Source organism: Apostichopus japonicus, chromosome 4 (assembly GCF_037975245.1).
Source record: "Apostichopus japonicus isolate 1M-3 chromosome 4, ASM3797524v1, whole genome shotgun sequence".
Lineage (NCBI taxonomy): Eukaryota > Metazoa > Echinodermata > Holothuroidea > Aspidochirotida > Stichopodidae > Apostichopus > Apostichopus japonicus.
Genome location: NC_092564.1, coordinates 969,510 through 986,035, shown reverse-complemented (window position 1 = coordinate 986,035; position 16,526 = coordinate 969,510). Strand labels below are relative to the sequence as shown.

Here is a 16,526-nt window from a genome sequence, read left to right as displayed (position 1 = left end):
TGTGATGTATTAGCGGAACTGATGAACTAGTGGTCTATGTATAAGGCTAAGGAGAGCAGCCAAGTTATAACAAAACAGAAAATGCCTCAGATGGTTAAAGGATCATTCCTCGAAACTACATTGTACACTTATAATAATGCTGTTTGGCGTTCTAAAACATCTCAAACTTGTATTTGTACCTATAAAGTCGTCCATTATGCAAAAAAAAAACACCTCATTAGTTTACAATGACAAGTTTGCCTTACTCCCAAACATATGTTACTCAGAGGGTTATTCTCATCGTCGTCATCGATAAGGTTCGTTTTAATCTGATGCAGACCAAATAGAATATTGATAAATATGTAGCAAAAAGGATCCGTCTGTAATCAAGCCATAGTAAGAGTGACATTAATATTAAGCGGTTGTATCGTCTTTATAGAGATATATATCATGCCGATGTTTATTCAATATTGTTTATTGTAGGTCTACTATTGAGGTGACGCCTTTCAAGCAAGATGACGAGGAAGATATAACTGGTTCAAACTCTTAAAAACGTGACGTCAGTCAAACAGCTGTTGCTACCAGAGTATCACACTCTCCAAATGAGCAACATATTGCTGCGGGTTACGTGCCTATAGGCACGTATTAGATATGGAAGACCTCAAGGGCGGTGGAACCGGGGGGCACAGGGGGCACGTGCCCCCCCCCACTTTTCCTCAGCTTAAAAATGTTCCCTTTTTCTACATAAAAATTGAGGTGCCTCAAGTTAGCAAGAGGCCAGGGAACTAGAATGAACACTCGGGAAGGGCCGTTTTCGGCCATCTGAGGGGTTTGTAAAACCAACAATTTTCTCGCACGCTCCGCGCCAACCGATGGTGGCGCTCCGCTCAGATAGTCGTGCATACAACTTTGCAAATCCTGGCTACGCCGCTGACTTTTTAATGAATTTCTGTGGGTCAAACTCAAACCAATTCGAGTGGAAAAATTTGTTTAGATATTAACAAGAAAAAAACTCTAATTCGGAAGATTCCTACATTAGCAACTAGCATGATTTCACCTCATTTTGTCTCAAAAGAAAACTTGTTCCTTGTCTCCCAATTTGCACATTGGATATTGCAGTGCTAGTATGCATAATTTCCTTGAAGGGGGGGGGGGGGGGGAGGCGTTGCTGGAGTGATGTGTGTACACAAATAAGATAATACAATAAGAGTTGTAAAGGGTACTAAATATAAGGCTGCATCAGTCCAATCGAATTGCTGCAAAGTGCCCTTTGATGTCGGTGCCCCCCCCCCAGATTAAAAGTGCTTCCGAGGAATTGGTAAACTTAGGAACAAATGGCGATCACTTCCTTCGAGAATATTTCCCAAAATAAAAACTTGCCGGAAATTTTTATCAATTTTAGGGGTGTTGCTTTCTGCCATAATGCACGGGAAGTGCCGTTTCCTGCAATCTGAGGGGTCTGCCAGAAGAAAAATTTTCTTGTACGCTGCGCGCCAACCGATGGTGGCGCTCCGCTTAGATAGTATACTTACGGCCGGAATACTCGAATCGATTCCGTTCCCCCCTCCCCCCCCAACGCGTTTCAAATCGGATTGACGCCCCTGTCTCTGTATCCTTCAATTCAAGTGTTAAATCAATGATTATGGTGATACTATTTAAATGTATTGAATATTCATGAATACTGAGTTCACTATAGTAGAAAAGGTTGTTACCCTAGCTTCTCCCAGAGTTCAAGATAAATTGTGTAAGGCGGCGTTCTGTTTACTTTATACTTTCTTTAGAATGTCCACGTCATCCTTTTGCAGACGGCCTTTGGCTTTCTGCGCACGGTTCGGTTAAAAGCAGATGCAAATGAAAAATTGTCATATTCATCTTTTACAGACTCAGGCGTAGAAATGTTTCTTTCGGTTATCTTCGCATGCCTGCTGGCTAGTTCTCTGGCAGTTGATTACACTGGGTAAGTATAAATTAACAAAAGTTTAAACAACGTTAATACACTGTTAAGAATAATGTATTTAACGGTAGAGTACCGGCAGCCAGGACACCTGCGATAAGACGTAATTTTAAACCTGTTTGTGAAACATGTATACATTTAAGCTGTAAATTCTCGTCGTTATTCGTTGTTAATTAACAACTCCGCTAATGTCACGTTTTTTTTCCCCCGGTATTTAGATTTCATTAATTGGTAAGTTAAGTATTGCCCTTACTGGCTAATAAAACCGCAAGTGATCAACATGTGACTCCGTAATCCTTTAAAAGTCTTATAAGTATATATATATATATATATATATATATATATATATATATATATATATATATATATATATATATATATATACATATATATATATATATATATATATATATATATATATATACCAACTATGTTTTTTTGCGACACTTGTGAAAACACTCACTTTAATTTAGCAGAAACAACAACAGTTTTCACGTAATATACACATGCATTCATATCAAATGCAATATTTCTAGCAACATTATGTGCATACGTATAGGCACCTAAATAAACTAACGCCATATATAACTATTGGGTGACGACTTCGCTGTGAATATGCAAATTGACTGTGTACTCTAAATGATATAAAACGATAATAACGTTAATAATTGTAAAATGGGTGTCAAGACATTTATACTCACCATGCATTAGCCTACATACAGTTTATTCTCAATTAATGTGATGCAATTCAAAGTGCGTTCAGCTGTTCAATGGGGAGCGTTATAATTAACCGTATAGGCCCATCTCAGTTTTGCCTGTTATTACTAAATTCTTGAGAGAGCTATTCATGTCCAAGATTAATGGTCATCTTCAAAACAATGGGCTTCTAAGTTCGGCACAATCTGGATTCAGACAACAATATTCTACCCTTGCTGCTATTATTGGCGATACTTACTACATTCTTGATAATATGGACAAGGGTCAGATCACCGGTGCTGTGTTTTTGGACCTAAATAGGTCCTCTGATACAGTCAACCATGAGATTCTTCTGCGTAAATTATCATATTATGCGATACGGGAAAATGAGCTGGCGTGGTTCTCTAATTATTTGACAAATAGAGAACAAACTACTATTATTGATGGGGTTGAATCTGATACAAGACCTGTTACAATTGGTGTACCCCAGGAATCCATATTTGTCCACTTTTTATTTCTCATTTTTATTAATGAACTTCTTATAATGATATTCTTGAAAATGTGTATTAATTCAAGTACCTTGGATAGTGGTTCGACTCGATTCTTAAATGGGAAAAACTTATTGAAAATACTTACTGCAAAAATATCACAGAAACTGGGTATTCTAAAAAGACTTAGTTGGTGTGTTGACCAGCATACACGTAATACTCTGTACAACGCTCTAAGTGTACCCCATATTGATAATTGTTCTGCCGTTTGGACTACGGCGACGAACAAATTGGTTGACCGGGTTCAGGTTCTTCAAAATCGTGCAGCTAGATTAGTCCTGGAGTGTGGGCTTCAGGATGTGCGCGTTACAGATATTTTTGCTGAATTGAAGTAGCTAAATGTCCGTCAACGTGCATTATATTTCAGGAATATTCTAATGTATAGATGTGTCCACGGCCTGGCTCCAGATTCTCTACTGACAATTCTACTGAGAGCTGGCCATTCGTACAGAACTAGATCTAGCTGCTCTAATAATGTTTTACTTGCTCCTGTTAGATCTGGGAATGGTAAAAGGACCTTTAAATTTTCTGGAGGCAGGTCGTGGAACAGCCTTCCCCGAAATTTGAAATGCTTGCCAAATGTTAATATTTTTAAACGCAATATGAAAACTTATATATTTTGTTTAGATGTCTGATATTTGTTTGTCTATTTTATTGCCGTCATTTTTGTGCTCTTGGATGTTTACCGTTTTCTACTGCATAGTGCTTCTTAACTGAGCAGGACTACCCTCATTAAAGATGTCAATAATAAAAAAATATTTACAAATATTAAGGCGCTTTTACGTTCATTGTGTCTTTTTATTTTACAAAACGGGCAATGGACGTTAACTAACGATGAATACACATGCGAAGTTTCCTGGCATTTTAGCTTCACAACAGTGTTATTGTACGAACGGTGTGTCGCACTGGTGGTATTACGTCAAACCCCAACTTTAATTGCTTTTTAACAGTAATCTTTGTTTAACAATCGGGTACACGAGGAGGTGTAAATTGGATGGAACGGCGTAAGAGGGTGGCTGCAACCCAGATTAACAAAGTTATCGACTTCGCCTCTCAATTGTTTAGCTTACACGTTGAAATGTATTTTAGTCAGTGGCGGAGCGTCCATACAGTTAGGGGCGGATGCCCCCCCCCCCCCCACTGACGGACTCAAATGGACTGCTGGCGCCCTTATCAGCTTTTTACCACTTTTTAGTTATTCACGAATATTGACTTTTTTACTGCGCTCTCATCTACCTATTGACATTTGTCACATTTTATTGGTGTAATTTTCTAACAAAATGCTCTACACGGCTATTTATTCTTCGTTTATCTGCAAATTAGCAAGGCCCGGAAAGGGACATTTCCGGTGATCTAGAGGGTATCTTTACTACAAGAAAAAAAATTGTACGCTCCGCGCCAACCTGTGGTGGCGCTCCGCTTAGATAGTGTCCAGAGCATACGGCTCTGATAGAGTCGAAAGTGCCCTACAGACCATTCTCGCCCCTCTTACCAATATCCCTAGCTCCGCCACTAATTTTAGTGCCTACATACCATGCATAACCCTTAAAATAGAAAATATTTTGAAATCGATATGTCTTTACGGTATCTTCAAGTATTTTCAAGACATTCACATTAAAAGTATGTGCTCTTTTCTCAAATGCCTTTTTCGGTTCAAAATTAGGCCAGTTTGGTATATAATGTCGTCTGCCTTCGTCTCCTGAGGCCTGCTTAGTGGGTCATTACATATATAAAGGTGGGTCATTACATATATAAAGGTGGGTCATTACATATATAAAGGTGGGTAATTGCATATATAAAGGTGGGTCATTGCATATATAAAAGTGATTCATTACATATATAAAGGTGGGTCATTACATCATATAAAGGTGTATCATTACATATATATAGGTGGGTCATTACATATATATAAATGTGGGTCATTACATATGTAAAGGTGGGGCATTACATATAAAGGCGGGGCATGTCCCACCCGTCTGCAAATTAACTACTCGCTACCACTTTGCATATTGACCATAACTTGATGGATATTCTAACACACAGATATAAAATTATCCATGCCAAGCCCACAAATGACAATGCAGTCAACATCGTGAATGGTCTTCAGGATCAGGTAATGTTAGCCCACTTTTGTTTTCTTTTTTAATATCATTTATTTTCTTTACTGGTACGTCATAAAAATTAGGGATGCACCGGATCCAAATTTTTAAATCTGGCCCGAACCGGATTTTGCCGGATAGTACATGAAATCCGGCCGGACAAAATCCGACCGGAACCGGATTTTTTTCATTACACAAAAGAAAATCATTAATAAGAAGTAGAAGTATGAAACAAGGAGCAAATCTTAGGTGAGGTATACGCATATTCTCTGCTTCCTCTGTATATTCAGAGCGTCTTTTCTCTGAAGCACGAACAAATTTTGACCAGCAACGTGCTCGCCTTCTTCCGAAAACTGGAGAAAAACTTATCTACCTTCATCACAATTTGAGAAAATATGTTCAATATACAGTGAAAGCGTGAAATTAAATTTGTTTACATTCCCAAATAGCATTTTATCATTTTAATGATATAATTATTTAAGGAATGATAGCTTGAAACCTCAAAAAGATATAAATATGGAAATCATTTTGTTAGATCAGTCACATGTTGTTAAAATATTTACTATAAGATAATTGTTTCTGTATGTGATAATTGTAGAAAGGTTACTTTTGAAATTGTTTTCATTGTCAGCTCTGGAATTAATTTTTTTTTTGATGAGAATTAAAGTTATTCTAAGGTTTAAGAATGAATTTTAAGATGAAATGGTTTTTGTGGATTAAAAAAAAAAAATCAGACGTATTTAACCATACAACAGATTGTTCCACACATAACAATTCAGAGAAAACATGAATGCCAACAATAATGGGAAAGTAAAGATTCAATGGAACAGTATTTTGACTGATAAGTATATAAATGGTCTATGTTAACTGCACAATATTAAACTGATGAAGGCTGCAAGAAATGATTTCATTGTAAACTGTATTTGTTGTATATAGCTTCATATTATTACAGTAGTTGTATCATTTTGGTTGATCTTTAGAAACAGTGGGTCACACCATTAAGAAAATTAAATTAAACATGTAAAACCTGATATTTCTTTACTTTGAATGTTTTTATTAATTTTTGGAAATAGTTTACATTGATTTAAGTTAATACCAACACCTTTTTAAGGAATAATTCAGGCCAGAATATGAAAAAGATCCGGCCAGATTTTGAAAAATATTCGGCCGGAACCGGAACTGGATAATTGCTCACTATCCGGCCGGATAGTCCTGCTGGACCGGATATCCGGTGCATCCCTAATAAAAATGGACCGATTAATTAAGCAATTATCATAGAACCATAGTCCCTCACAAATGCTGTCATCAAGTTTTGCATCAATTCTTGTTTAACACGTTTAATTTACATTTCTTTCTAGCCTAATAAAGATTAATCTTTTATTATTATAGTTTTATCCATAACTCAATGCAGAAAGAGTTTGGTCGTCCTTGCTTGCCAAAAAAAACTTGACACTTAAATATTTAAATATATTTCAACCCCCATAACTGCATATCTCAATAACATTGCAAAATATCGACATATATTAATTAATAAATTTGTTGAAAATGAAGACTGTGGTCTCTTTGTTTTTCGTCAGTTTGATCTTTGGAAGAAATCTCGCGGAATTGGTTACAATGCAGATATTCTGGTTGCACCAAGGGATTATGCTTCCCTCAGATCTTTTCTGGAAAGTCGTGGAATTCAGGTGGAGATTATGATCGAAGATGTGCAACCTCTGATCGATGCTCAGATGACTCCGTCTGCTACTGCAGGATTTTATGAACAATACCATCCTCTTGATGAGGTGAGAGCCAACAATACCGCCCTCTCATGAGGTCAGCGCCATGCGTTGTCTCTCTTATTAGATCTCTCGTACGGGTAGATGGAAGCTTTATTCTAAAATCTTGTTATTGATCACGTTTCCTTTCAAAATAGAACTAAACGTTAACAAATACTGACTTGTATTCATTTTCCATACACCACTTGGCGTAGGGTTTACATACATACCTTGACACATAATTTTGTAGTATAATATTACATCAGCAGGCATTGGTTGGTGATGGTGAATTATGGCGAGTTCGTATGCAATGCCTAACACGATTATTCCAAACAGTAAGCATAATTTAAAGGTCAATATCTTTAAGATCGGACTAGGCTATATCAAATCATTACAACTTACACACATGGCATATCATTATACACTAAGATATCATGCTAAGGTCATTTTGAAGGTACGGATCAAATAAATGTAGGCGTGACTAAAAGTTTTACTGAAATTGTGACGCATGTTAATTTTTTAAGTGTTTTCATATTGAGCATGCGCTCATGTTAGACCCTTCCCCTCCCGTTCCCCTCCCGCTCCCTTCCCACTACCCCATATGTAATATCATACTTTTGTGCTGCTCTACCTTTTGTGATATTTTAGATCGAAGCCTGGATGATCTCTTTCCAATCGGAAAACCCTGACAAAGTGCGCATCGAAGATGTAGGAGATACTTTCGAAGGCAGAAAAGTGCAAAAATTGGTGGTACGTACAACGTTAAGATTGGTATCACAAACAGACAAACAGACAGACAGACAGACTGAAAGATATACACTCGTATAATGTTTTTTAATGGATATGGTCGGGAGAATAATTTGGTAGGTACATTTGACTATTTCGAACAGTTTAAAAGTCTTGTGATTTTATATAAATTTAAAATGTCATGAGCCTTCAAGAACAAATACCCTGTTAGTTGTTAGTCACATTATACTATTGTATATAGGAGGGGTGTTTGGGCACGGAGTATGTTGGGAACATATACCGCAGACGTGACAGAAAGAAGATGGCCATTTTGGCTTTCTTTCCTATTAACTTATCTGAGTCTTATAAGAATCATTTATACAAGAAATCGTTGAAAGAGTTTTCCACTTCTGTCATACCGTTCATATTTGTGTTTGTTCTTTCATTTTTAAGATCTCTCAAGACCTCACGGCAAGCAAACCAATTTTCTTCATGATTGGTGGAACCCACTCACGTGAGTGGGTGGGACCGGCAACAATGATGCAAGTAGCGGATTGGGTAAGTGGTGAAGTTAGGAAAAATTATGAAACTGTTCACAAAAGTGTTAAAATGTACAAAGGATAAACTTAAACATGAAAAAGGGTACAGTAAGATACTCAGTAGGATATTGCTAGGTTTAAAAGTGATATACATATACACATATGATATACATATTATGTAATTAGGAACTTCATAACGATAAAGGCCTCTTTAGGATATGTAGTAGGATATACATGGACGTGAAGTATAGTATAAATGCAGCATATATATATATATATATATATATATATATATATATATATATATATATATATAAATATATATATATATATATATATATATATATATATATATATATATATAGTTGGATATACAATGACTTGAATTAGTCGATACTATACCCTATATATATAGTAATAGATACTTAGACGTGCATAAGTATATACATAGAATATACAGTAGGATATACATATACGTGAATTAGTATATATTTATAGAGTAGGATATACATAGACGTGAATTAGTCGATACTATAGCCTACATATATATATATATATATATATATACATAGAATATACAGTAGGATATACATAGACGTGAATTAGTATATACATATAGCCTATATAGTAGGACATACATAGACGTGAAGTAGTGTATACATAGCATAAATATAGTAGGATATACATATACGTGAATTAGTATATATTTATAGAGTAGGATATACATAGACGTGAATTAGTCGATACTATAGCCTATATATATATATATATATATATATATACATAGAATATACAGTAGGATATACATAGACGTGAATTAGTATATACATATAGCCTATATAGTAGGACATACATAGACGTGAAGTAGTGTATACATAGCATAAATATAGTAGGATATACATATACGTGAATTAGTATATACATATCATATACAGTAGGATATATATAGACGTGAATTTGTATATACATATAGCCTATATGGTAGGATATACATAGACGTGAAGTAGTATATATAGCATACACAGTAGGATATACATGGAAGTGAATTAGTATATACATAGCATATATTTATATAGTAGGATATACTAAGACGTGAATTAGTCGATACTATAGCCTATATATATAGTAGGATATATTTAAACGTGAATTAGTATATACGTAGCATATATAGTAGTATATATACAGCAGGACATTATATATAAAAAATTAATTCCGCTGATTCGATTGTTTATTCCATCCAAATATTTTGGCTTCGTATAGGCTACCGTAATATTACCAACGATATTTTGTCCAAAAGACATGATATCACAAACAAGAATCTTTGGCCAGCTCCTTTCGTTTCATTTCATTTATTTGATATCTGCGGAAAAACAAAATTAGTGATTCAACTGAAGAAGATGACTTCTGACTTAAAACCTCTCGATATGGGTTTAAGTTACCATTCAAACGACCATCATCACATTTTGTATTCATTTTATTGCTAATTGAGGAGTCACATTAAATGTTACATCCTATAGCTTGTTTCAGAAACAGAACACTTGACAGACCATATGGAGTTTCATATTATCCCAGTACATAACGAAGACGGATATGTCCATACTTGGCAAGGGGTAAGTCAGAACAGAAAATGTTTATAAAAGGAACGCTACTATTGCTTTGTTTGTACATTTACTAAATTTCCAAATTTTAGTATTACCATGTTAAAGTTAATTGAGAATATGTTCTGCAAGCATGAGAGCAAGCATAGGGTTTGGCCTCCAGTGATCCTAGGGTCTAAGGGGATTGGGTTTCCCTCTATCCATTGTGAAATTCTTGGATATTTAAGTACAACAGGGAACCCCCTTCCATTTAGCCATGCAAAGCACCTCTCTGTGTTTTTGCTTTTTTCTTTCTCTCTTTTTTGTTGTTGGCCAAGAGCAGGGGGGTCTTATAGGGTCAAGAAAAGGCTCTTGAAAACAGAAAAATTACCTTTTCAAAGTGGTAACATAAGGTAGCTGTTATAATGTGAATAGGATGTATGCTTCAAAGTTCAGGAGCTGGAATAGATTAGAATGATCGAATTAACGAGAGCCAGGCCGGACTACGGGGACAATGATGTCACCGGACCTTTGAAAGCTTCATTTCCTTAATTTTGAAATGAGAATACATTATTCTTTATGCCATACTGCCCAGGCCCCCTAATTGAACCGTAGGCCCGGGGCTGCTGCCCAGCAACCATTCCCCAACCCCTAGTTAGGCCAGGTGTTACTACAGTGTACTTCTATGGCAAGCCATATAGCCCGGCAGCTCAGTGCACTTTGATCAAACGAACGAGGTACCAATATCTGAGTATTAGAATATTTGTGGAAAAACCCAGTATATTGAAAAGTGGATGTCTGCCATGGTCTCTCTGCTGCAAGTGGCCCCTGGGGCCGGTTAAAGGGGGCCCAAAAATGAATCTGATCAAACGAACGAGGTACCACTTGAAACCAATGTCAACTTAATGCATGAATGCCACATAGTACTGAATGGCCCATGCCAGACAAATTTTCTGCTGCCAAGGGCCCGCCAGACGCCCAAAAAGGGCCCCTAAAAAATGCATTTGATCAAACGAACGAGGTACCACTTGAAACCAATGTCAACTTAATGCATGAATGCCACAAAGTATTGAATGGCCCATGCCAGACAAATTTTCTGCTGCTAAGGGCCCGCCAGACGCCCCCATATATGGCCCGAATGCCCATTATCGTAGCATTGACACAGATTAAATATACAAGGTACCACTCAAAACCGGTTTGGAATGTTCTGGTTGATCTTACAGTCTATGGAAATCATCCTGCCAGACAAATTTTCTGCTACAAAGGGCCCGCCAGACGCCCCAAAAGGTCCCTAAAAATGCATTTGATCAAACGAACGAGGTACCACTTGAAATCAATGTCAACTCAATGCAACTTTATGTTATATTATATTAACAGGAAAATACCAGTAGATAGGTAGGCATGTATCGTATCAGAGCGTGCTTAGCGTATAGTCCCAATGAGGTATTGAAAGTCCACCTAAAGAGACTTACAACTGAGTCTAGTCATGTTTCTGCCTTTGAATAACACAATCCAACAGAAAACGTGTATGTGTGTGAGCAAAAGATGACACTTAGTTGATGACTTGCCACCAATCTATACGGTAACTCCTGACAGATAACAAAGAATGAAACAGATAAGAAAGTTATTTACTAACGTTGATATTGTCATTTTAGGACCGAATGTGGAGAAAGACCCGTAAGCCATCAGGTGGCGTGAACAATTGCTATGGGACCGATCCCAATAGAAATTACGAATTCAAGTGGAACAGTAAGTATCGTTTACACGTAATGCGATCCAATTTGATTAGTTTTGTCGTGTTATTAAGACATCTCTCATGCATGCACAGGCATCGACGTCGCCGGAGACGTTTAGTTTAAAGGGCGTGGGGGGGGGGGGTAGGGGCTGGAGGGGTGGGTTAGTGATCTGAGAAGCGAAGCATGTATAGTTATGTAGCAGGGAGAAGGTACCATAATATTATACGTAACTTAGCAGACATGTCACACATAACTTTAGACCCTCGTTTGATCAATATTCACGTTGGAGATGCATACATGCAGTGCTCTGCAATCAAACAAACTATATTAAATTGTAACAAGGGCGTAGGAACCGGTGGGCTGGGGGCGCCAGCCCCCCAGTGAAAAATATGGAGGGGCGGAAGTATCATTCCGCCCCCCCCCCACTTCGCAAGTCAGAAAACCCCTTTTTCATTTCCAAATGAGATTATTTGAAGCACCAAATTGCATCTAAGGCCAGGTGAAAATGCAAAATTATTTACATAATGGAGTGGGTGGGTTGAAGTGTGCTATATAGCACCAAATTACATCTGAGGGGAGGGGGACAACCCCTCCCTCCCCTTAGACCCCTCCCCCAGACCGGCCATCAGTCTTCAGCCCCCACTCAAAAGTACCTTCCTACGCCACTGGGTTGGAAGGCCATGGTGACTGAGTGTGTCTTGCGTAGAAAGTAATACTTTGCAACATTTCGGTTGTTTTTTTTTTTTTTGCAACAATTTCAGCTGGTGGGTCCAGCAGCCTGCCATGTAGTGACACTTACATGGGCACTTCTGCAGCTTCTGAAATCGAAGTTTCCACTTTGCAAGATCACGTGAGAGCTATCAAGGATAACGTACAAATTTTCATGGACGTACATGCTTACAGCCAGTACTGGATGTATCCTTGGGCATACACGGATTCTACTAATTGTACAGATATAAACGAATTGGTACGTCAAAGCATTTGAAGGTTTATCTAACGTCATAGTTTCTCTTATCATTACAATCCCCACCCAATCAGCCACCCTTCCAACCACCCATTCATACCTCATCCTCCATACATTTTGTTCTGTTTGAATACAGAGGCTAAAGATGACAGCAAGAAAAGTTTGAGTTTCTATATTTGTATTCGTTCGTCTCACTTTTCTTTCTTGTTGTCTGTTGTTTATATTTGTTTGCTTTACCATATCGCTTTTTAAGGACCATTTATATTTTCTCTGTCAAATTGTTTATCATGTTCCTCCGGCTATCCGTTCACATCCTCTCTAATTTCCGAATTTCCACAGGGCTCCGTCCTCAACCCTCTTCTTTTTATAAACGACATTAATGACTTACCCATCCCCCCCCCCCCCTCCCCCAGCTGGACGAGTAGCCGCAAATTCACCACCGGAACTATGCGTCTCCAGTGCTACCTGGATTCATTCACTACACAATGTTACCGTTGGCGCATCAAACTTAACCCCTCTAAAACCACCTACCTCGTCCACCCTCACCTGCGATATAGTCGTATCACTCCCAGTACCTCCAACATATATTTACATGATCACCTGCTCAACCCTTCCTCCATCTGCCGCTTTCCTTGGTCTCCGTCTTTGCCCCTTCCTGGATTGGAAGGTCCGCTATTTCAAAAACGTTAAGGTTAGAGTCCCCCATCACTTTTATCACCTCTGCCGCATAGCACTGTCGGTGAAAGGCAGTGACCTTCACCTTAACATTTTCATCTTCAAACAATTCATTCGTCTACTCTGGGAATACGGAGTCCCAGCAATCATAAATCCCTCCGCACGCACAAACAACACTATTCAAATTCTTCAAAACGCCTCCATTAAAGCTGCTCTCGGTCTTCCTATCAGGACCTCTACCTCTTTTATTCACGACATTGTCATGGTTCAACCAACCAATCACATGTTTCGACGGCTTGTGACGAACTACTGCCCCCCCCCCCCCCTCCTAACCGGTTAACACATAAACACAAATAAAAAACGTTAGACCTCCAATAATAACATTTATGCGTTCTCTTTCCTCATTTTCCCACTTCTCATTTACTCACCTCGGGGCTCTCCCGTCCTCCCTTCATCCCGCCCCATCCTGCACCCGTACAACCGATTCCTTCCCGCCATAAAGTACAGTCTTTCCTCCTCCTTTCCTCCTTTCCTCCTTTCCTCCTTTCCTCCTCTCCTCCTCCTCTCCTCCTCTCCTCCTCTCCTCCTCTCCTCCTCTCCTCCTCTCCTCCTCTCCTCCTCTCCTCCTCTCCCCCTCTCCTCCTCTCCTCCTCTCCTCCTCTCCTCCTCTCCTCCTCTGCTCCTCCTCCTCTCCTCCTCTTCTCCTCTCCTCCTCTTCTCCTCTTCTCCTCTCCTCCTCTCCTCCTCTCCTCCTCTCCTCCTCTCCCCTCTCCCCTCTCCTCCTCTCCTCCTCTCCTCCTTTCCTCCTTTCCTCTTTTCCTGATTTCCTCTTTTCCTCTTTTCCTCCTTTCCTCCTATCCTCCTTTCCTCCTTTCCTCCTATCCTCCTTTCCTCTTTTCTTCCTCCTCCTGCTCTCCCTCCTGCTCCCCCTCTTTCCCCATTCGTGCCCTTTCCTCGCTCACCACCCACATTCCCTCCTCTTCTTGTCATAGTCACACTGTGGTTCCCTAACCCCACGACTGACTTACCATCCACCCAATGCACTCCCAACGCCGAAAGCCTATGGCTATGTGGCGGTATTTTTAAAGTTTTTCTCTGCTTTGCTCACTTGTGTTCGGGCTTACTCAAAATGGTCAGTGTACAATGAGTGACGTCATCAATGTTTTTGGCACTTTACAGAAGAAACGAATCTCAGCTCATGGTTGAGTCTGAAAAGAGAGAGAGAGAGAGTTACAATAATAAAAAGCAACACAAATATGTTTGCTTTCTCAGAAATCCATGGAAATTTATATTGGATAGTTGAATGTCCGCACGAACAAGAACATTTAATCGGAATCACGTACAATAAGGGCTTAGTTAAAGGTGACGGAATATTCATCCATAGTACATTTACTTTTATTTTTCATATATTTTATCCTGTCAACAGCACGCAGCATCAAAGGTAGCTGTTGAGGCACTGGAGAAGGTTCACGGCAAGTCCTACATTTACGGTCCCATTTCTCAAGTTATTTGTAAGTATCTCGAATGTGTCCATCTACGTACTGTTCTTGCTGCTTTGTTTAGGGATGGGGGAGGCCGGTGCGGGGAGGGAAACATTCGTTTTGAATTAGTGATTCATATGTTTTTGCTTTCACAAAGTGTTTTACAGTTCTAGAAGGATGCATGACCGTATACGTAAAAAAAATCACGTTGGCATGTAGCAGCAAAGTCTGAAAAACAAAATGATAACATAGACCAAATTTTCAACAACGTTTCTGGAAAATATTTAAATGATCTAGAACAGTAATCTATAGAGGCGTAAGTGGGTAGTTCTGATTGAGGTACAGACTAATTGGCTGGGAGCGCAGAGGGATGTCAAGAGCCTGGAGTCCTGGTAGGGGTTTTACTATTTTGACTTCTTGTCCATAGATGTGGCTAGTGGTAGTTCTGCTGACTGGGCCTATAACGAGGGCATCAAACACTCTTACGCACTGGAACTCAGGGACGAAGGACAGTATGGATTTACTCTTCCTGCAGACCAGATTAAGCCTTGTGCTGAAGAATTCTACGCAGGCATTGATGCTATGGTTCATCATATTTTGGGAATCAATGATTAGGATTATCTAAGGATTGGAAATAAACATAATAAGAAATATAAGATGTTTGGATTGATTTGAGAGTACGTCTGTGATAAATTTATTAAAAAATGCATATAATAACTTAAATAAAGTTTGCGGTTAAATAATATTGTTTGCTTTACTCATTCCAATAGCATAAAGCTATAAATTTAACGACTTATGTGTGATTTTGATGTGTAGAATAAATCAATTGGCTAATTAGGACAGAGAGCGACAAACATGAAACTAAGGACATCATTACCTTGGATCTGGAACTTTGCAGGTTGCAAACCACAATAACAATAGTTTACATCGAGCTGAAAGGTTAACCATTGACAAGAAGAGAAGCTAAATGGACCTAAGGTGGTAAATGTTCAGTCATTACAATTATCATGTGTGATAACCAGACAGTCTTTGACGTTGTCTAACCAGACAGTAAAACTGCATTGTGGTTCCGATGATGCTATATGAATAATCTTATGTGAATGTGACACTATAGGCTGTAGAGTATAGCCATGATGACAACACACTTCAAAGTAGTCCAGCAAAAGCATTGAGAAAGACAAACAATATTCCCATTGGCAGCTGATAACCGAGGTGGACACTTTTCTTGTATTCGGCATACAGATTGATCTCTACCAATGACAAAGGACTTCTTCTCAGGCCTCGACAAATATATTTAATAGAACTCGCTACTTCGGGACCATGACTCAAAATATACTCGCGAAAACGCAAAATTCACTCTGCACTTATATGATTGCTGTTCAAGTCTCCATAGTACAGATCTACTACGGCAATACTTTCTGTGGATAAAGGTTAGGCACTTGGGCAGATGCATGGTGCTACGTAATTGCACATTGGAAAATTATGTTTCTGTGCAGTATGAAATTTAACTTTTTTCCACCAAAAGTAAGTGTTGAACAAAGTAAAACATGTCGCAATATCATGAATAAGCAGCTACGCCTATTGTAGTATCTCAAACAATTAAAAATAAAACATTTGCATATTAACCTATGAAGATAGCTTAGCTTCCCTCATTAAAGATGAAAATAATAATAATAATAATAATAATAATAACAACAACAACAATAATAATAATAATGATAGTAATAATAATAATAATAATAGTAATAGTGATAAAATTAAAAATAATAATAATAATAGTGATAAAATTAATAAT

The 16,526-nt window shown here is 38.3% G+C and overlaps 1 protein-coding gene across 1 annotated transcript; it reads left to right on the top strand.

The window, feature by feature from the left end:
* The first annotated feature begins 1,780 nt into the window (after positions 1–1,780).
* On the top strand, positions 1,781–15,474 carry LOC139966053 (carboxypeptidase B-like). Its single transcript, XM_071968696.1, has 10 exons — positions 1,781–1,936; positions 5,221–5,290; positions 6,854–7,060; positions 7,682–7,783; positions 8,213–8,317; positions 9,816–9,908; positions 11,531–11,624; positions 12,373–12,578; positions 14,677–14,761; positions 15,159–15,474. Exons 1-10 carry the CDS (start codon positions 1,875–1,877, stop codon positions 15,344–15,346), a joined length of 1,212 nt encoding a protein of 403 aa, XP_071824797.1. The 5' UTR covers positions 1,781–1,874; the 3' UTR covers positions 15,347–15,474.
* Positions 15,475–16,526: the final 1,052 nt, after the last annotated feature.